At 38.0% G+C, this 23003-nt stretch overlaps 1 protein-coding gene across 1 annotated transcript; it reads left to right on the forward strand.

Moving 5' to 3' along the window:
- The first annotated feature begins 4462 nt into the window (after nucleotides 1–4462).
- LOC136685463 (voltage-dependent N-type calcium channel subunit alpha-1B-like) lies at nucleotides 4463–20759 on the forward strand. The gene is made up of 9 exons (XM_066659391.1): nucleotides 4463–4513; nucleotides 4880–4983; nucleotides 14388–14503; nucleotides 14964–15053; nucleotides 16567–16656; nucleotides 18226–18444; nucleotides 19879–19991; nucleotides 20237–20349; nucleotides 20624–20759. The coding sequence occupies exons 1-9, from the start codon at nucleotides 4463–4465 to the stop codon at nucleotides 20757–20759; spliced, it is 1032 nt and encodes a 343-aa protein (XP_066515488.1).
- The last annotated feature ends 2244 nt before the right edge of the window (nucleotides 20760–23003 follow it).

Genomic DNA, 23003 nt, shown 5'->3' on the forward strand with positions numbered 1-23003 from the left:
AAAAGATGATAAAGCATCATAACTACGCAGCATAATGCAACACACTAGCATAGGATTAATGTAGGCATTTGAAAGAAGCGTTAAAAATGTGCATATATAGTGCATATACCCCCCCACCCCACCCCACACAACACACCCTTTTGCTGTACAGCTATAGAGCCTTTAAGATGCTGTATTTTAAGGCTCTAGAGTAATGTAAAGTCTCGGCTAATTCCCTCCTTAGCCCAAGTGCATGTTTTAGGCATTGGTGTGGGTTCAGTAATAATAGGAGCACTATAGAAAGGCTTTGCATACAGTTCCTTACACACACCTCTTCCCCCACTGAAACTCATTCCTATTCTTGTGCTGTAGGTTTTTTGAGAGATGCTATAGTCAGTAGGGGCTAATGAGGTGGAAATTCTAAAAGTGTATGCACCCAGAAAATGTGCTGTAGCCTACAGTGACACTGGAGGGGATTAGAAAAGACAAATGTTCTCCCCTGGCAATAAAAAGACATGTTTCCATCCATTTCCATTCCATTCCATTTTTTTTACTGTAGTAAATTTCATATTCTTGCTAAATAGCTTACTTCTTACCAGTTCTGTGATTCAATTTTGAACCTTTCTCTTACTCCTCCACATTCTCTAGCAGAGAATATTTCTGACAAAAGCAGCTTGTATTAGGCAGACAGACAGTGGGCGAGAGGATAACAAAAATGGCACTTGATAAAAACAATGGTATACATTATAGAGACAGTAGAAGATAAAGATGGTGTGGTGTAATCAAGCAACAGATGGATTCTGTACAATGCTTCCAGCTAATGGAAATCCTAACGGAGCTAATTATTCTTTGAAAGTGTTCAATCAGATCCTGAATAGCACTGTGGGTTTCTTGTTTTTGCTTAGTCTAAATAAACACAACACGTAAGGTTAGCATAGATCCAGATATCTTTAAATAATATTATCAGATGTAACATTCAGCCTTGTGAACGCCAGGGGTAGCATTTTATAGCTACTGTGAATTAATATTTGAGGACAAAAGTCAATCCGTGTGGCTGAAGGGATTTGTTCCAGCCAATCAGCAGCACAGATACTGTTGATTAAGGACAGAAACCACTTGATTAATCAAGCAGTCTGATGTGTTCCTGTTTTCACTAGAATTAAAACCATCAGCCCTCTATGAATAAAACCGAACTGCACAAAATTCTGCACTTTGACTGCCCTGTATCCAAACCTTAAACCTTATGTGAAATTACAGGATAAAACACTTATATCCTGCACTTTTCTCATTAGACTTTAGAACTATTTCTTAATCAATTATCCAGTGAGGGGAGAAACAACAGGGAAAGTAACAAGTAAGCACAAGTCAAACACTTTAATTAAAAATTACCAGTGGCAGAAAAGTCTGTCTTTATGAAATATTTCAATTAATTAATTGTGACCAATTGTTTTATCGCTACTGCCAAGTTGAGATAAGCTATTGACCTCGATTACAAAAATTTGGATATCTTTGATTTTGTAAGTTGAGTGCAGGATTGCAAAAACAGGTAGGTCTGAAAACACCAAGGACATCTGGAGAAACATCCATGCATGTAGAGCAAGACCAGAAACCACATTTAAATGTGTGTGACCTCAGCATGGGAATCTTTCGTGCTACTGTGGTAAATTTAGCCATGAAGGCTTTAGAATTCTTCAGTGTAACACTGTGACTTAACTAGTCTGCTGCTGCATTAGTAAACAAAAGCTGAAACTCTGTTACGCAAAGAGAAAGTCATATGTAATTATAAGCAGAATCAAAGTTCTCTGGCTGAGCTCTTCACTGAGCTCTTCTCACATGGTCCAAAAGACAATGGAAACCTTTATTATAAACATCTGTATAGGTGACTTGTGTTAAGGGAAGATACCATTATCAAATAAAATAAAAATAATAGTAATTATATTCTGTCAATTTGGCTACATCTTTTACTGGGAAGTCCAAGGTTATTTAAACAGTTTTACACAGTGTACTTGACTGGCCAGACTGCAGTACAAAATTCTACTTCCAAAGCTACATCAATTAGCATATTCATTCCCCAGGTGATTAATAATTAAAGAAAAATGATGTAACACAGTGTTAAAGTGTAAGGTTTAACACTTGTAAGGTTCCTTGTTTTGTGATTATGCTTTTCTGTTTTAGTTATGTGCTTTTCTACATGTTTTCTTGACTTTCTTTGGCCATGCACCTGTCTTTTGCTTCTTTTGCTACTGACATAGATGTTCTTCATGTCAGGTGTGCTCTTAATTGTGTTCTCCCCAGTGTACCCCCACGGGCGTTCAGTGTTTCAGTTTCTGTCCCCAGTCTCTAGTCATTTTAGATAAGTCTAGCTATGTTTTTCACTGTGTGTCTTAATTTTAACTTGTTTTCCTAATAAATCCACCTCTGCATGTATATCCAGCCTCTGTGTTTCTTCACCAAAACCTGCAATGTGACATAAAGACCTATCACCACTTCTTTTCAGATTGGAAAAAAATGCAAAGGAAGGTAGAAATGTTTGAACATTCATCCCTACAACCCCATAAATAACCCTATCCCTTTTGTTTCTTTGCTGCCAGAACAGCTCCCAGTCTAATTAGAAAACATTAAGTCAATCAATCTCCTCTGCTCATGACTGCCTAGACAGCTCAACTGAGACATGGGTTTTATGTGATTCAGACAATGGCGCTGGCTTCTCTGAGCCAATTAGAGAGAAGCATACACATCCATGTGTTTAGGTATCTGCAGGGACTCCTTAAAGAACTCTCAGGATCCACACAATCCAACTCCTACTAAGAGGTACAAACAGTTGTGGTTATTGAGAGGAGTATTTGTAGACTGCCATATAACTATGTTTCATGAAGTCCAATGAAACAACACTTGCATCTTATAATATTCCTTTGAGCAGCATGCTATTATAAAATAGTAATTCCAAATTACATTTCTGGATGTATATGTATATATTCATATCAATTAAATATGCGTTTGTTAGAAATATACATATTCATCACAGTAATAATCTTCTTAATAGCACCTTCACAGCATAATGTAAACTGAACAGAGAGAGAGAGACCAGGATTTTGTATCATGCTACAGGAAGAAAACATTCTTTACTGAAGTTTTAACACATTTTTGTTGTAATGTGCTTGTAATGTGCATGCAAGCAGCTCAAACACATGCTAAGATGTTTAGCTGTATCTCAGCGCTAGTGTTGCAGATTCTGCCTTAGGCTCCTCTACATGGCAATACAGCTGTCTCAATGGACTAAAAAACCCTTAAATTCCAAATGGCTTCAATTCCTCAAACTTTTCATTAAACTACACAGTTGTTTTAATGGGAGCCTGAGGCTCTGCTTGCATTTAAAAAAATCTTCATCCACCTTTTAAATGGTGGCTGCGTGTGGAAGGGGATTTGTAATGACTTAATTTATTTTGCATTACACACTTGCTCCATGAGTGAATGGTATAATTAGTCTTGACTGTTTTACGTGTGGCAATATACTTTTAAGTTAGATTTCTTGTTTTATTATTAATTTGTGCTTATTTATTTGTATATATTATTTATATATTTTTAACTTTATTTATTTGAAGATTGACATAAGAACCATGGAGCCTGGAAAGTTAAGATGCAACAAACATTAAAAATGGGGAAACACAGCAATAAAGGTTTCTTTGGGTTCTTGGCTATTTATTTGTTTGTCTGTTTGTTTGAAACTTATTTGTTTGAGACCTTATGTGTAGAGGCTTAAACTCTTGGAATATTCCTGAGGAAATCAACAGAGGTACTGGCATATCACTACTTCCAAATTACATTGATTTAGTGTCATTAAAGTAACAGTTGGGCAAAAATCTATTTTCAATTCACCTCAACTCATCAAACAAGACATATATTCTGTCCAAATTCTGCTGCTTCACCTTAGTTTAAGAGCTGCAAGGTAAAGCAGCTAACAAAACATCAGCTCACTAAAACCACTTCCTTGTCATTAAGTTTGTTTGGACTTGCCAGTTTCTTTTTAGGTCCAACCTGTACTAAAATAAATGGTTGATATTTCAGAGTGTATTTGATATTTCAACTGAACACATGAATCAGCCATTTTGGATGTGTGTTATGCCAAACTTTGCCTGCATTCTGAATCCTACTCCTGGTGTGTGTGTCATGCAGATGTATTAACACTAGAATAGATTTGTGATTTCTGTGTGTAATATATTTTCCGGATTTATCATTTATGCACAACACTTTTCCATAATGATTAGTTGTAGCATTCAGATACGTAGTGTGGTTTTGTTCATTGTTACAGCTTACAGTAAGTCATACTAGGTTTTAAACCTCATTCAAGGTCTGTACAGTAAAAGACTGAATTCAGTTTGAGGGGTTGAAAATCATTTTGTGTGATGTATTTGCAAAAAAATTAATAAAATAAAGTATATGAAACAAATCTGGACACCAAACATTTACTGGATTATTGACAACAATGGTTAAAGAGACATCAGTTCTGGGACGTGGCACGGACTTGATTTGGGCGGTTAACTGAATAGCACCAAGTCTCAAGAATCCAGAGTTAATTTTGTTGGAAAGGGCTAGAAGGAATAATCAAAGCATAGTTTTTTCTGTCCTCTTTGTCTTAAACCTAAAGATAAACAGCGATAATGGGACTGTGGTATAATCACAATAATAATAAGAGTGCCATTATCGCAGGTTATATCAACTCCCCCTCGTGTATTATTTCATAAGTAGTCTACAAGAGAATTGGAAAGTAGAAAATTGCATAAATAAGAATTTTCTTTTATTGTTATGAAATAGAAAACTACTTTGTTCTTAGATGATGTTCATACATGCCTTAACAAAAATTATATGGATTATAAACGTTATGGGACTTCTTTGTGTGCAGACCAATGATGCTTCAGGCAATGCATGGAACTGGCTGTATTTCATCCCCCTCATCATCATCGGCTCCTTCTTCATGCTCAACCTGGTCCTGGGTGTCTTATCAGGGTGAGTCAGGATTCTCTCTATATATAAATATATAAACAAAAAATTAAGAATAACATGTATCTGCTATAATCTCTGCAATAAGAAAATCTCTTTAACATATATATATTGGTCACCGCGACCCTGAAATGGAGAAGTGGAAAAGAAAATGTATGTATGTATGTATATATATTGGTTGATTGGTGTGTATGTGTATATATATATATATGTATATATATATATGTATATATATATATGGTCAGGTTGAAAAAGAGGTTGGAATGGGGCTAACAATATATGCAGAACAACAGGTGGACTGCACTCTAATTGTATAAAGTCTAATATGTGTATAAAACCAGTACAGAATGTTCCATAAATTCATGTGAAATTTATGACACGTATCTGGCTGCTGTGGATGCTGACTGACCCTCTCCCAGTACAGAGGCCAGTTTTATGTTCTTCTGTGAAATTCTGAATGTGTTTCTCAAACGGATTAAAATATTTATTCCTTATATCTTCATATTTTGCATACTTCAGCAGGAAATGCACCTCTGTCTGTATCTCCCCAGTCTCACAATGACCACACACTATGTCGTTTCTGGGGACCCAGAATGTTTTGCATCTGCCTCCCTCTATTGCGAGGGTGTGTTCACTCTCTGTATTTGGTCAGGATCTGTCTCTGTTTTATATCTTGGACAGTAATAAGATAAAGGAAGCAGCTCAGTTTATGTTGTTAAGTACTTTGGTTTGTTCAGTGTTCAATGTTTAATAGTTTGGTTGAGTCAGATTGGTTTTGAGGAAACAGTCCAGGTCAGAGTGTTTGGGAGGGTAAGGATCAATTATTATTTATTAATTAAGGTTAATTAGTTTCTAGAAGAGCTGACGAAGGGTACTCTTCAAGGTTCTGCTCTTGGGATCGGAGGGCCTGATATTGCAAATCTGCAGTGGGACTAGATTTGAGAGGCATCCAAATTTTGAGGTATCTTTTTCCAGTGTTGATGATAAGAGGTAATTGGCCAAGTTCAGCTCTGTGTGCATTGATCAGGGTATTTCTCCGGTCTTGTAAAATCATTCTGCAACATTCTGTGTGCAGGACTTCAGTGGGATATTGTAGTCATGATGATTGAGTGCCTCAGACTTCACTACCATAGATTGCAATGGGCAGGATTACTTTTAAAGATTCTAATTGATACAGCAATCTTGTGGAACTGATTTTGGATTAAAATAGAGCTCTGCAGGCCTTTTCCTTCGGTGCATCCACACCCAGATCAAAGCCTCTTGAGGCACTGATTTTCAGTCCCAGGTAATTATTAGAGGCAGTGTCTCCTGGATTGAACACATACTTGCTTTCCTGAGATCTTGCTTTCTTTTTGAAGATCATGACTTTGGACATTTTTGGGTTTACTGTCAGGGCTTAGATCTGACAGTACTTCTCCAGCAGGTCCGTGTGCTGCCGGAGACCTGTTTGTGTGTGTGACAGCAGCACCAGGTCTTCTGCATAGAGGATAAATTTAACTTACATTTAATTTAGTGTCAGGCCGGATGATTGACACACATTAATTTAATGTTATCGAAGACTTTAGCCCCTAAACCCTACACAATATCTCTCTCTCTCTTTCTCTCCTCCTTTCTCTGTTGTTTGGCTAGAGGTTCTGTAGCCAAGGGGACACTGTATCTCAAGGTCTGGAGGCTTGAGGCACTGCATGGCTCAGTTAACAAACCACCCATTTCCCATAGCAGGAAAAACATGATGAGTGACTGCATCTCTAATGCTCACATACATACATGCATTCATACACACATGGGAGAGAGATTAGGAAAAGGAAAGGCTTAGTGAAGTGGCTGTAGTCCTTAAGCACCGCTTGCTTGAACAAGAGATGTGTTCCCTAAGGATGTACCTATTTCCAGAAATATTACCATAATGAAGTGGCTCTGCTGGTATAGAGAAAGTGCTTTCCATCTCTGTAAAATGCCAGCCACTGTCTTCATTTACATTACCCGACTGCTATGGCTTAGTTACTCAGGCAAGCTGGTGTGTATTTAATATTATTAGACATAGGGAGGAAGAAAGTCTACTGAAGAAATGTACTTAAATATAATTTATTGATTTGCATTTTACTCAAGAGTATGGAAATTGACTTTTATTTTATATTTTAAATATTAATGATTAGAAGCAGGCCCCACCCATGGGGGCAGGCATATTTAAAATATATGTTTGTCACAGAATCTCTGATGCATTCAGGCCACTAGGTGTCTGCACAATCTGTGTTTCATAAAATGTAGAGAAATCATTGGAACAAAAAAGAATTTCTCACAAAAACTGAACACAGACAGAATAGAAAATCCTACAATTTTTAAAGGTATGAACTTTAGAACTTTGAGTTGTAAAGTTCATCATAAAGTAACTTTTATAGAATGGCAAATGCAAAATTCTGTTTAACTTTTGTTTACTTCCTGTAGCTGTATGACTTGTCCACTGACACAGAAGTGATGGTGAGAGTTGTTACAGTAGGCAGAGTCTTGCAAAGTTGAAAGTTATTGAATAAAGGAATGCAGGCAAATTTACCAGTCTTTGAAAGAATCCATACTCCCAAAAGAATTGTTTTAAATTCATTTTTCAAAATCTGTGAGTGCTTTGTACAGTCTGTTCCCCGTGTCAGTCTGCACTTCTTTTTAAATCTGGTACATTAATGTGCAACCAACCGGAACACACAACATTTACATATAATCAGGCTTAAATGAACAGCAATGAAAATTCCACGGGATACACAGGTGGAATAAAATATGTGGGCAATGGACGATGGAAAAAAGTAAAAATACCTAAATTAGTAACAAAAATTAAAGAAGAGGAAGAATATTGCTGTTCAGAGCCAGTAGCTTTACAGTATTTCCTGTTAATTAGAGGGGACGTCTACGATAGTGAGGAAATGCTGTTCTCTTAGTGTCTTTTAAGGTGGAATGGTATGTTTGAGGGGGGAAATGGACTGTTGGCTGACATTTAACTTGTCTTTAAGTTTTTATTCACTGTTTTATATTACCACTGGAGCTCATTTGTAACTCGAGTTTTGTTTTCCTGTTGTTTAGTCTCCTGAATTTAGAGACATTCCACCTTAAGAAATCTGAAACAGCAAAAATAAGTCAATATTACCCACCTAGTGAGCAGGAACACTGCAATACCCTCATCTCGGCTCATGCTTTTCAACATTTGGAGTTTTCGCTGTTGTCTAAAATGGTGGTTCTCAAACGTTTTAGACCAAGCACCACCCATTATCAAACCAAAAGTATCACCTATAATTATTACCACAGAAACATGTGCACCCCTGGTTCTTCCTCTGTTCCGAGGGCACAAGGGAAAATCTTTTTGCATAAAATTTTTGCATATTTTTGTTGCTTTTTATTTATTGGAAATTTGCATGTTTAACACAAAATTATCTAAAACAATTACTAAAAATTATAGAGAGAATACAAATAACTATAAACCTAAACAGAATGTTTTAAATACAATTATATAGTTATGAGAACATATAAAATTTATGGGCAATAAACGTTTTGAAAGAAACAAAAAACGAGAAGTTATATGCTTTAATAGGCTACAGGTGAAACCAGTGCGGCGGGTGCATGGGGCAGGTCACAGCAGCTCTCTGAGCTTGTAGCAGTAGGTGAAGGAGGGGGAGCACTGTGTTAAACCTTGTTTTTAGAGTTGTAATGATGCAAAGAACGGTCACGTTTACCTTCAGCTGATTGTTTTCTTCTATTTTGTTTTCACGTGTACAGAATTCTCACTTAGTTTTTCTCTTTTTTTGCCTCTGGATTTTTGTCCTTCTGGGAAGCAGAGTATTTCTTGGGCTTAGTCTCGGCTTGTTTTTCTCATTTTTGCTTTGCCCTTTTTAAAACGAAATCCAAATTGCTCAATTCTGTCTCTAGCATTTGCTTACAACCAATAAGCAACTGAAACTGGGCTTTCTTTACACGAATTTCTAAAAAAAAACTGGGGGACCGCGTTCCCTCCCAAGGAAAAGTGGAGTAACGCAGACCCCGCTCCCACACCCACACTCGCCATTCCCTTACAGACGTTATCAACTAAGGGGTATGCATAGCACGTTGTATTTTTCTACAATGCAAATGAATTGAGGAATAATTATGAAAAATGTGAAACATTATGCAATTTACACTTAAAAACGTTTTTTAACAGTTTTTCAGTTTTGAATAAATTCATTAATTAAGTAGTGAAATTTTCTAGGTCATTTGGCGTACCACTTCTTGTTGGTTCACGTACCACAGTTTGAGAACCACTGGTCTAACACAATTCCAGATGCCTGTGCTCTGCCATGAGCAGAGTGCCTAGCATACCGGGGCTTTTTTTATCATTTAATTTTCTTTGTAAACACATTACACCATTTTCGAGCATGCAAACAGACCAGAGCCCTAGCAAATGGTGAGAAAACAGCCACAGAATTTAATAAAAAGAGGTTTTTTTGGTTAAAATAATGAATGTCGCCTTTTATGCAAAGCATTTTTCAGCTCAGCAGATTTAGTATAATGTCTTTTTTGACTTTGTTCATTGCTTGTTCCAGCTTTTCAAACTGATGCATTTTTTTAAGTATGAATTCCACTTCAGGCATTTTCTTTCCACTCACAGAAAATGTAATTGAACAAAACAGCTGCAATTAGAAATGCTGGGTTTATGGTCAGATGTTAATGCATATGAATATACTGTGTGTCCTGGAAATTTTACAATGGGCATTAAGACTTACTGCCGGTTTTGTAGGCACTGTCCTTGTTTCCAGTTCTTCGAGACTTGGTAGAGGAATCTGTAAGATCTTTTTTGTTTCTTCAACATTATGGTCAAAGTCTCTTTCTCACCGGATCAGTCCTAGAACACTTACTGTCTCTATTTTAAACTGAAGTACATTCTTCTGTTTTTGACCGCCATGTTTTTTTGTGTCCAATAAAAGTCTAATCTAAGATGCATCTCCTCATTTGTGGTTTAGGGGAAATGTCATTACTTATGTGGAGTATTTACCTTTACTCTATTCCAGTAAATGTTCTTTTGCTAATGTGGGTTCCTTATCCGTGGGAAAGTAGACTCTTCTATGTCTAAATCCAATAACAGTTAACATTTTGTACAGGTGTCTTTTTCTTGTTTGTCTTTCTGTCTCAAATGGCTTTCATTCTTCTTTAGACTGAAGTGTTCCTTCTCTTTCTTGCTGCCAACTCCTTTGTCTTCCCAAGCAAATGACTTGAGATTTCACCTGAGCATTTGACCTGTTAATATTAGGCAATGTACTCCTTCCTATTCTTTGATTGAAATAGTTCAGCTTGCAAGGACAAACTCTTGCAAAGCTCAAACTCTTGCTAGAGTTTGATGAAAGCCTCCAGAGCTTGTCTATCTTTCTTTATTAAAGTCTGCCTGGCTGTATCAGGAGGAGTGTATGTGTATGTGGGCCCACTGACCAAACTGACACACTGTACAACACTTGTTTTGCATTTTCTCAAGATGACAGTGACCAGCCTGTTGTGTCTACAGCTGAAATGTGACATTCCTTCAAAGCATGTCTGACATGAGTTGGAGTACTGTACTGTAGAAATGAGAAATTTCTCAATGACAAATACTGTATATTGTTTCATTAATTACATCATATAAAGACTTATAATTTACTGATAAGGGCGGCACGGTGGCGCAGCAGGTAGTGTCGCAGTCACACAGCTCCAGGTGACTGTCTATGAGGAGTTGGTGTGTTCTCCCAGTGTCCGCATGGGTTTCCTCTGGGTGCTCCGGTTTCCTCAAACAGTCCAAAAACACATGTTGGTAGGTGGATGGGCGACTCAAAAGTGACTGTAGGTGTGAGTGTGTGTGTTGTCCTGTGAAGAACTGGTGCTCCCTTCAGGGTGTATTCCCGCCTCAATGATTCCAGCTAGGCTCTGGACCCACCGCGACCCTGAATTGGATAAGCGCTTACAGATAATGGATGGATGGATGGAATTTACTGATAAAAAGTAAATTCCATCCATCCATCCATTATCTGTAACCGCTTATCCAAGTTAGGGTCGCGGGGGGTCCAGAGCCTACCTGGAATCATCGGGCGCAAGGCGGGTATACACCCTGGAGGGGGCGCCAGTCCTTCACAGGGCAGTAAATTCCCTAAGCTGCTTTTTTCTGGTTCTTGTTAATATTATAATAATAATAAAAAAGTTCTGAAGTATAGCACTCAGCTCAACTGAGAGAGTAGTTCTTACCTGGTATTCAGAAAGTCAAAAGAAAGCAGTTCATTAATCACCCTAATTAAGTGAATTTTATTTTCATGGTGATTTCAAGTGGACAGACGGTTTACAATTATTTGAAAGGTTTCAAGATATGTTTGGATATATTAATGTAGCATGAAATTAGCAGTTCAAATCTTTTGCTTACCCCTGAACACTCCTTAAAAACTCTGCTGTCTTCCTGTTCGAACCATTTTAAGTTTCTCAACAAACTCGATCCAAGACTGCTGTGTGTTTCATTAAAGACAGCTTTGTTTCTGTCCATCACCACATACGTCTTCTTAATGAGCTGTGGTCTGTGTGAAAGCAGTGATTCTTAAAAATGTGAATCTCGTTTATTTTAATATCTATCCATGAGTGTTCTTAGTTATGATGATATCTTCATGCCAATCTCTTCTTGTAAAATGGACAGTTTTGACATAGGGTTGGGAACCAATATTCAACACCAATAAGGCACTACCCTAAGCAAGAAAGCGCTACAGAGTACAGAAAAGTCTCAAAATCTGTGCCTGTTTGCTTCACGAGGGATTATTGGAGTTAACTTTACTATTATGGGGACCCTAAAGAGACAGGGGAAAAAAGTTCCCCTGCAGGTCCCATGCAAATATTTTTCATTTCTACACAAATGTTTTTTGTTCCTGCAAATCTAAAGAGTAAAAAAAAAAGAGAGATACAGACCTACAGAGAACTGCCTTCCCTGCTGACCCCAAATGATCCTGTAGCTCAGTGGTGGGAAAAGTGCTGCTGATGCTGTCAGACCTTGCATGCAAGTCTATGTTTGTACAGGTATCTTCTACACCATCATATCAGATTTTCTCCAGTGTAGGTGACACCATCGGTTAGGAGAGATCTAGAATTGTACCAGAGGCTAATACGCTCGTGTCAAAATAACTCTTAGAAACTGAACTGCCAAATGCAATATGCTGATAAAAGGTTTTGTAGTTCAAGCATAAATTATGCTGATATGTTTTTGTTCTTCATAAAACAGAACGAATGTGCCCATTTTTGCTTCAGCAAGATCCAAATAAAAAGATGGTAATGGAACATATAGTACCACTATGTGTATGTGTGTGTGTGTTTGTGTGTAATGTGTCTGATATCTAGGTATCAGCACCTGAGCTATAAAACATCCTAAAGGTGTTCTTTACAGGATGCTTTACCACTACCTTTGGATTTATGAATTTGTTTCAGTGGATGGAAATGAATGTTGTGTTTACCTTTTAGATACAATGAAGTTATAAAATGTTTTTCAAAGAAACAACTGCTTGAAAGGAATGAAAGGAGTATAGATTTGGTCTAAGAGGCAGACACGGATGTACAGCCTTAGAAAATCTTCACAATATTATAACATTAATCATAAATTTCTGAGCCACTGAGACCAAAGAGCTTAAAAACTAACTAGGGCATTTGTGTTACTATTATGATTAGGACAGTGAGTAAGTGCTTAGAGAGCAGAAGTCCTAGTTCAGGTTGGTCTTTCCTCATTACTGACTGATGTCCTGTCACTCTTTTCTCTGACATTTTCTTTGGTTTCCCGGGAGGAGCAATGTGAGAGTTACTGAAGGCTGTGGACCTTTATTTTTTCCTCTCGCCCTGCTGCCCTCCTGCTTTGATTAGAATAGCTGAATTCCCCCTTCCTTTTTGCTTGGATTCTTATCTTGATTTATTTCTTTCAGCTTCTGATTTCTGTTTTGTGAGTCTCAAGGAGATATAGATCCATGTGGAATTTGGATTAAAAGGAATATTTCAGTAGTCATTCAAAGAAATGTGAAGATGGAGTGATGTGAATGTAAAGGAGATGTGGCTGTTTGATCTTGAAGGGTGGGTTTTTATGGCAAATTAGAGAATTAAGTTTTGGGAAGTTGTCTTTGAAACCATCTTTAAGCCACTTTAGCAGGATTGCTTTGTCACACTGGCAATTTCACTAATTTATAAGGGGCATGTTTTTCAGTTGAAGCCAGGAACAGTGGCTTAATCATGTATAATCTGTGCTCTATATGCTGAAAATTTCACTTAGGTTTAGTCCCCATTATGACATAAGCATTTGCACCAGTATAATTTTGCTAGTATCAGTTGTATTAAAGGGGCACAATGTGACAAATGTGTAGATAACTTGATTGTTCAGTATTTCACAAAATGATTCAGATATTGTTATGAAAACCATTTCATTGTAGAGAAACCTACAGATTCATTTCTTTGGTGTGGCAGTGAAAAGAAAAAGGAAGGACCACACATAGCTAATTGGTGATGCAAAATGACTAGTGAGATTTCGTCCTTTATTTCCTTGACACTTTTATTTGTTTTCTGTGGCAGTATAGGCCAGCTTTTAAAGAGGTCTTCATACTGTTTGCCTTGTCTAGTTCAGAACAGCAGGGGATCTCCATGACCCTGTTTGAAGTAAAAGGCCACTCTAGACAAGCAGAGGGAAACTGAACACCCAGAGAGATGAGAGATGGCCATAGAGCCAAAACATCACAGTGCTCTCTGAAAGCTCTGCTATGTGATTTCAAAGTCTGGTGTTAGTCACATGAGAAAACTCATATTTAACAAACGCTTTGGGACTAGAACATTATTCAATGTGTACAATTGGCATCTAGTAGAAAATGCACCACTTTCTGCGTACTATATAGTATCTCGTCTCTTTGATTGTCTGAAATGCCTGTATTACCAAACTCTGTTAGCCATTGCTTTAATGAGAGGCACATTATTATTTTACATTTTTTCTTAATAAATTTGACTTGGAGGAAAAAAAAAAACAAGCTTAGTAATCATACATGAGACTTGGCTTGTTTATAGCATGTACTGAATAACATTTTTATTTTGGCTATACTTGATGAACTTCAGAGCCCCAGTGTCACTGAAGAGACCAACTGAACATTTGGAATATTTTAGGAAAGGATGGGGACCATTTCTTAAAGAACCATACTCAAAAATCCCTTAAACCTAACATCTTAATCCTACGCCCTGTAAAATGTCTGTTAATATATACACTTGCATTTAAAAGGCTAGAGGCAGTGTTATGTATATATACATATATGTGACTCTGTATATAGTCTGTGAACTATGAAACATTATTATTATTTTTTTAATGCTAGACAGATATACATTATCATGTGTCGGTGTGTGTATCTGTGTTTGGGGGTGTGGGTGTGCTATTGCTTTCTCAGAGAGTTTGCCAAGGAGAGAGAACGTGTGGAGAAGAGACAGGAGTTCTTGAAATTGAGGAGACAACAGCAGATTGAGAGAGAGCTCACTGGTTACCTGGAGTGGATCTGTAAAGCAGGTAAGCCAGTTCTCTGATTTCACAGTCTGTCAGTAGGATCAGACTTTTATAACAGTGGATTGATATAATAAGCCAATCATGACACTCCACAGATTTATAGCATACTTGTAAATCCATCTGAAAACATGGTGTTATTTTGATTTTTTTGTTCAATACTAATAAACAGATCATTAATATCTGAGGATTTAAATATCCCTCTAAATTTTTAACAGTTAGCAACTGTGAGTTAAATGTAGCATTAGCAATCCTGTATTTTGATTAATTCTGATGGAAATGGCATTGCCACGTGAGGATTCCAGTGCTAAATGTATTTCCTAAATGAGTTAAATACAAATCCTGAATCCTCTGGATTTTGGAAAGCTACACTTTTACTGGTTAAACTCTCCACATTTAATCCACAAACATTCTGATCATTGAATGATACGTAATTTTTGCCCTGTGGTCTTTTGTGCTTTTCCAGAGGAAGTGCTGTTGGCTGAAGAGGATCAGAACGCAGAAGAAAAGTCTCCACTGGATGGTGCGTGGTACAAGAGGAAGCAGAACAACCCAGGTGAAAAGAGGGCTAGGTCACTGAGGGCTGGTTTATCATAGCAAACCTATAGTAAACCAGGCCATAGTATAGAGGTACAACCTCTGACCTCATCAACTTTCATTCATAAGTATGATTTTGCTCTGCACAGGAGCACAAATCAATAAACAGCCTATGCTTTAGATCAAAACATAGATGTGGTTTGATCTTTTCACCTGGGAAAGAGTGCAACTGAAACTAACTGAACGACACACAGAAACTGTAGGCAACCTTAGCTCTTCATACAGTTTCTGTATCTTCAAGGTTTCAAATCTTTCAGTTGTATTAAGATTAGGAATAATCTTTTCACATTTATAGAGTTCTCTTTCTTTTCGTTGTTGATAACATTCATGATGCTTCTTGGCTTCTGGTTCTCTCTCTCTCTCTCTCTCTCTCTCTCTCTCTCTCTCTCTCTCTCTCTCTCTCTAGCACATTAGTTGACTTGTGCTTAACTTCCTGCTCCCAATAGTTCTGCCTTATCAAGGCCCATAATCTCTGTCAATTATGCCTGGCGTGGATGCCAGAAGTAATTATAAGGATTAAGACAACAGGGTTAATTGGATTAGCAACTCTCACACACATACACATCGCAGTGAAATAAGCTGCAGTGTGAGATGCCTAGCGGCTAGATTGCTTAAGCATAACTTTACAAGGAGATACTTAAGGAGCAGAAATAAAAGAGAAACATACATATAGGCATGCTGTAGATTTATTTATTCCTAGTCCTTTATTGTGCGATATATAGCCATCAGCAGCAGAAAATTGTACTGTCCTCAGCCACTTCCTTCCATTTACAGTAGACCATCAGAGACTGCTGCGAGACATGAAAACAGATGATGAAAAACATGATTGACAGCCACTCCTCAAAGACTGTAATTAGCTGTGTGGAATGGGTAGAAGAGGACAGAGAGAGAGAAAGAGAGAGAGAGAGATAGAGAGAGAGATTCAAGGCGCTGATTGGTGCTCTTTCATGCATGTGTAGTTACTCAGCATCTCCTGAGTGCTAATGGCTGATGACTCACAGTGAGGTATGGCTTGCTCTGTGCACACTTCTATCTCTCTCAGTCGCTTGCAACTCGTGCTGCTTATGTAATGAGCGGCCTATGAGCAATTAGCTGTTTTATTTAAAAAAAATGATGGCAAGGCATCAAAAGGTCCTTTGAGTTCATTTCTGAAGTGATCATCTGGTACCTTCTTTTAGCTTTTGCACTGGTTTCATGACCCTTTGGATTTCATGTAATAGTTTTATGTTGATGAAGTGTATGCATTTTTACTAATGTGCACCAACACATTCAGTCTATTGTTAAGCCATAATTCATTTGATCACAAATGTCATACACCAAACATTTGTGATCAGGCATGTTTTGTTTTCTGCTAATTGTCTCACCCTGTAGCATGGTAACAGGCAGAAGGCTAAAGTTCTGAAACTGAAATCACAGAATCAGTCGGAACTGTTGTTTTTCCTCTCTCATGTTTTGTTTGTGTGTATACGTAGTGCTGAAAAGGGCCAAGACCAAGAAAGGTAAGAATGACCTCATCAGTGCTGAAGAGGGCGAGGAACGCTTCACAGACATCTCTTCTGTCGGTAAATCTTTAACTGTCTTTACCAAAATGTGTCAAAAGATATGCTTCCACAACAGACTAATGAAACACACTCTAGCCCTGCTTCACCAACTGCTGTAAATCAGAAATGTTCAAAGTTTTGTAGATGAAATGTAATATAAATACTGGTATACAGTATAATAAAAATTCCTGGACAACCCTGGTGAAGTTAAATTTGTTTTCATATGAAAAATGATAAGGCGGCATGGTGGCGCAGCAGGTAGTGTCGCAGTCACACAGCTCCAGGTGGATTGGCGACTCAAAAGTGTCCGTAGGTGTGAGTGAATGTGTGTGTGTCTGTGTTGCCCTGTGAAGGACTGGCGACCCCCTCCAGGGTGTATTCCTGCCTTGTGCCCAATGATTCCTGGTAGGCTCTGGACTGACCGCGACCCTGAATTAGATAAGCAGTTACAGATAATGAATGAATGACCTTCCCTTTAAATGTTGAGAGATCAACAAAGAGAAAGTTCTCTATTTTTTTATTGTAGTAACTATGTTAATAATCACAGTATTTAACTGCTCTACAAATGGTTAACATTGAAGATATGAAAAATAAATAAATAAATCTCAACAGTGTACAATCTTATTTAGTCATTTTAATGCAACCTACAGCCACATTGGTAATTATTTGTTCTGACAGAAAAGGAAATATCTTAGGTTTTCAAATATAATTTAAAAGCTGTGAACTTGCAAAGCTTTATTGCTTCATAATAGGACCATTTCAGTTTTGTGTCTGTGACAGCAAAGATTCTGTATTATTGAAAACATTGCTTTGAATATTGATAGCATTTGTAAACAGAACAGCATACAGTCAGAGAGAACTAAACTGTCTCTATGATTCATGACAACATATTATGAAGTTAATTGTCATAACAATATTTTCACATCAATTTTTCAGCTCTAGTTAGAAGATGTAAAAATAGTCTTATTTTCCTGGAGAGACTTTGCATTTCTAAATGCACTGCCGGGTCCCCTGTGTATTTCATCTGTGAAATGTGTGTCAAGTGTCTCAGATTAGCGCAGATATGCCCATTAGCTCTGGCAAGTGAAGCAGAAGTGGAGATGCGTGTGGGAGTTAGTGTGTATTAGTTCTGCCGTGATATAACGCTCCAACTTTAAATCATTCATGTCACCCCAGAGTAGAGCTCTCTGGCAGTTTTAAGAGCCTGATGTAATTATTTCTTTCTATCTTCATTAATTTAGAAAGCTTTTGTGTCAGATCTTTACACCTGAAGTGTCTCAGCACTTACCCTTGCTATTTCTGACCAGACCTAAATTTCTCAGCTTGGAGAATGACTGGTGTCAAGCTCTTAAAGCACACAGGACAAGGCATCTCAAGAAATAACGGCTTAGTCACTGTCCGCAGAAATATGTAAAGCCGTTTTTTAACATTGCTGACTTGTGAAAACTGTATATTCGCTACCATCAAAGGGCTTGTGGTTCTGATTTTACACCTAAAATAAAGTAAATTTGCTGTTGTTCATTACTGGAAATTCAGTGCTAACCTGGATGTTAATTAGCAGTGCCTTGTTTGTGTTCTCTCACCATTCAGCACCCCCTGGATCCCCCTTTGCAAGAGCCAGCCTGAAGAGCAGTAAGAATGACAGCTCATCGTATTTCCGCCGGAAAGAAAAGAGGGCGCGCTTCTTTATCCGTCGCATGGTGAAGGCTCAGAGCTTCTACTGGATTGTGCTATGTATTGTTGGTCTGAACACACTGTGTGTGGCCATTGTTCACTACGACCAGCCTGAGTGGCTCTCCAAGGCCCTGTGTATGTACTACACATTCTTTTACATTCACCAACTACAGCTGCATGGAACTAAATAATACCCACTGAGCATCAACTTTATTTTCATAATAAAATATCAAAATTAACTCAATTTCAAATGAGAGGTTTTTTTCCCTAAACCTGAAAAACATGTTTGAAACCTCAGTGTATAATAGTGCAAAATAATGGAAATATTTCCACTTCCAAAATTTATTTTTTTAATGTTTAAATTTTACGGATATGTCTTAAAATATTTGTCTGTGATGTACAAAGCCCATTTTCAGAAAAGTAGAGAAGTTTTTAGAGTGCAGTAAAAACAAGAATCTCTGAATTTTTTTTAATCTTTATTTGTTGTCCAAAACCACACAAAGAAACAACCCTCTTTTTAATTTGATGCCAGCAATACATTCCAACATTTTTCTGCATCCACACCCATCTCAGATCAGTTCTAAAAACAGTAGAAATGTGTTGTGGTCAGTTTGGTCCATCTTACAACTTGATTTCATTAAAATTGAAAGTTGTTTTCTGTGCTAATGATGAAAGGGACCATCCAGCGTTTTATCAACAATAGGTGCAAAAGTCACCATCTTTCATACTATGGGGGATGCATCAGTAATGACATTGATGACTTGTGTATGTGAGACGTTTCATTCATGCTGAGGAAAATATATGTTTTTTAAGAGAGATGTATAGTGCCACTAACACAATATCTTATCAGGTAAAGTCCATGGTTATTTCAGCAAGACAATGCCAGGCCTCATTCTGTATGTGACGGGCTTTCCTGAAGTCCATATTTGTCTCCTATGGCAAATCATGAAGGGGAGAATCCAGATTTTTGAGCTGAAGTTTTGAACAACTGAATGGGGAAGATTTTCACTTACAAATCTTTAACAATTTGTATCCTCTGTTTCAAAATGATTTAACAGAGTAATTAAAATGAAAAACATATCTTAGTCCCAAATTTTTGTAGCGTGTTTGAGACATCAAACTTAAATTTGTTTATAGTTACATAATATGATCAAAGCATTGGAAATAATTTCTTTGTGTCAGTAAATTTTGTCAGTTATAAAAAGTTTCAAGAGAATTAACAAATTCATTTATTGCATATTACTGAATGTCCCAACTAAAGCCAGACAATGTGACCAACATTCATATCACAGTATGTGACTGGCAGTCAGTGACAGATGCTGTAAATAATGTATATTGAAATATTGAAAAAGTGTCTAAAAATAATATAGTTGTTATTGAAACGCAATTGTATATTTATATTGTATTATTGTCCAGCCCTAGTCCCAACCTTTCTGGAAATGAGGGGTGTGCAGGGGATGCTGAATTAAAATCAATGTTGTCTTGAAAGAGATAATAACAAATGTCCATTTGTATATGTTTTATGCATATAGTAATGTCCTTCTGCAATGTGTTTGTGTGACGTATTAGACTTGGCTGAGTTTGTTTTCCTGGGTCTGTTTCTGTCTGAGATGACACTGAAGATGTATGGCCTGGGGCCCAGGAACTACTTTCACTCCTCGTTCAACTGCTTTGACTTTGGGGTGAGTCACTGCTGGATGAATCAGAAGAGCCCAGGAGGCCCACTCACTTGCAGCCATTAGCAGCCACTATGATACTTACAGCCACTTCACATCACTGGAGGGACGGCCACATTCTGTGGCTAAACAAACCAACCCTTCTCATATTCATTTAGCTGCATATTTATCCCCTCTTATCTGTGTTGCTCACTGTTGCTGTGAACTGAGAGTCAGTAATAATGCTTTCCTGTGTTCACTGGTCTGAGCAGGTTATCGTGGGGAGTATATTTGAGGTGGTGTGGGCAGGTATTCAGCCAGGAGCCTCCTTCGGCATCAGTGTTTTAAGAGCTCTGCGCTTGCTAAGAATCTTTAAAGTTACAAAGTACGTATGCTATTTCACTGCACACATAAAACATACAAATACATTTTAGTGAGTACTGTCATTATTTTTATTATATACAAGTGATAACTAGATTAGAAAACTGCACAAAACAAATATTGATAGTGGAAATTGATTTGAAAGAAGGGTAGATATTAGTAGTCAGATTATTGATTTTGTCGTTTGGGAACAATGTATTTATTTAAAAAGAAAAAATGTAGAAAACCATTGGTAAATTTACTTTTGAAAAATGCTGATGTAATCTCTTTCTTTTTAGGTATTGGAACTCTCTGAGGAACCTGGTGGTATCGCTGCTAAACTCCATGAAGTCCATCATCAGTTTGCTCTTCCTCCTCTTCCTCTTCATTGTTGTCTTTGCTCTTCTAGGCATGCAGCTTTTTGGAGGACAGTGAGTGAACGTTATTGTTTTCCTGATTGACATACCACAAAACCTTAAATGTCTGCAACTTCTTCATTATTGGTCTTCATTATTAACCTGATACATACATTACTAGGTACATACTTCTGCAGCTTTGTAGGCAATATGCTTTATATATATATCATTGATTACACTCTCATTCATTCATTCATTCATTTTCTGTAACCGCTTATCCAGTTCAGGGCCAGAGCCCAGAGCCTACCTGGAATCATTGGGGCGCAAGGCGGGAATACACCCTGGAGGGGGCGCCAGTCCTTCGCAGGGCAACACAGACACACACACACACATTCACTCACACCTACAGTCACTTTTTCATACACACATTCACTCACACCTACAGTCACTTTTTGAGTCGCCAATCCACCTACCAATGTGTGTTTTTGGACTGTGGGAGGAGACCGGAGCACCCAGAGGAAACCCACGCGGACACGGGGAGAACACACCAACTCCTCACAGACAGTCACCCGGAGCGGGAATCAAACCCATAACCTCCAGGCCCATGGAGCTGTGTGACTGCGACACTACCTGCTGAGCCACCGTGCCGCCCTGATTACATTCTCATTAGAAGTAAAAGTTTCTGAGGTGTATTGTGAACTATTTTAATTTAAGACAAATGTGAACTAGTTGTAAGATTAAAAGACACCAAAGCACCTTTTTGTTATGTATAGCACCTGCTGTTTAGGAAAAATTGCAAGAAGGAAATTAAGAAAAATCTATAGAAAACACATTAATTTAAGAACATTTTATATGTTCTAAACTCTGGTCTTCTTCAGCTTTTCAAAATAAACTCCATAGAATGCTGCTCACTTTGTTTCTCCTTTAGAGAAGGTTCTGAGTGTGCACCGTCAGGGGCTGCTTTTTATAGCCACAGCAGGGTCCGACCCCGCAGCGATGCTTTGATAGCACTTTCTGTAGCACGGCATGCCCTGTGGAGCCGACTGCAGATCAGTTTTCTGAACTAATCAGCGAACCATTCGCCGTGTCTGATGTGTCTTACATAGGGCTGAAGTCAGCCAAAGGCACCATCTGGTGGAAACGGCTGCCTTATCAATGTGTGCAGAGGCCCAGTCACAACATGTGTTTAATTGTCCGGTGTGGCTTGGATAATGGACTGAGAGATTGTCTCCTGCTGTCAGCAGCAACTCTGGTGGCAGACTGAGGAAGTGGAGCTTCAGTTGCTAAATTATTGAATAGAACTGTTGCAGTCAACCGGACATTTCGACAATTTTCACTACTCAGAGGGTTACCTCTGTTCCCATAGACTCATCCAATGTAATTGTTCTCCAATTTTTTTTTTTTGAGGGTTTTCAGCTGTTGACTCATAATTCCATTGCAGATGTATTCATTAAAAGTAGGCAGCACTGTCAAAACATCGTACCCATGTTGCAGGATATAGAGATGATACATAATGTTACATTTGCAGTTTAAAAGTTGTCTACTTGATCTTTTGACCTTTTTAGGTAGATTTATTTATTTATTTATTTTTATAGTTATTTGCTCTGAAGCCATCCCTGTTTTTCCATTGCAGATTCTTTATCCATATTTCCCTCCCACTTCCCTGTAATCCTGTCTCTGTCCCTGTGCAAACATTTGTGAGGGGGAAGAGATATAGCACAGCAGCAGGGATTGCGATTTCCTCGCTCAAGGACTTACAGAGCTGATTATACAATGTGCATGCCTGCCTTAATGAAGGACCCCCACTGTCAGCTAGCTGGATAAATAGGCCTCACACTCTCTCTCTTTTTCACTTTCATGGTAACCCATTTCTTTTGATGCTTACTGATATAAAATCCAACTTTTACAATAACAAAACAAAATGACAGGAGCTCTGCAGATGGACTACTATGTAGATTTGGTTTTAACGGTGTAAATACCTATGGCTGATTAGTCTTGGGGGAGGGGGGTCAATTTGCTGAAATCTTCTGTCTGCCATGTTGTGAATAGGCCATTTTGTAACCATTCCAATTTAATCTCTGTTCCATGAAAGTGGATGTATTTCTCTCATTATACAGCAGCCAGTGGTAAAGCAGAGATATGGAGAGGCTTTAGAGGGTCAAGGTTTTAAAGCTGCTTTATTTCTGAGATTTGAAATAAGCGCAAGACTGCAGTAAATGCTTCATTCATTATCAGTAACTCCTTTAGACTGTTGCAAGGTGCAAGGCAGGAGCACACTCTGGACAGGATGCCAATTCATCACAGAGTAGCACAAACTAATTCA

Source organism: Hoplias malabaricus, unplaced genomic scaffold (assembly GCF_029633855.1).
Source record: "Hoplias malabaricus isolate fHopMal1 unplaced genomic scaffold, fHopMal1.hap1 scaffold_403, whole genome shotgun sequence".
NCBI classification, from domain to species: domain Eukaryota; kingdom Metazoa; phylum Chordata; class Actinopteri; order Characiformes; family Erythrinidae; genus Hoplias; species Hoplias malabaricus.

Excerpts from the sequence above, each read along its gene's own strand:
- LOC136685463 (XM_066659391.1), top strand. The coding sequence starts at position 4,463 with ATGGTTAAAGAGACATCAGTTCTGGGACGTGGCACGGACTTGATTTGG. Across the intron at positions 18,445-19,878 it reads GTGGCTCTCCAAGGCCCTGT|ACTTGGCTGAGTTTGTTTTC; the intron begins GTATGTACTACA and ends GTGACGTATTAG. Across the intron at positions 19,992-20,236 it reads TCAACTGCTTTGACTTTGGG|GTTATCGTGGGGAGTATATT; the intron begins GTGAGTCACTGC and ends TGGTCTGAGCAG.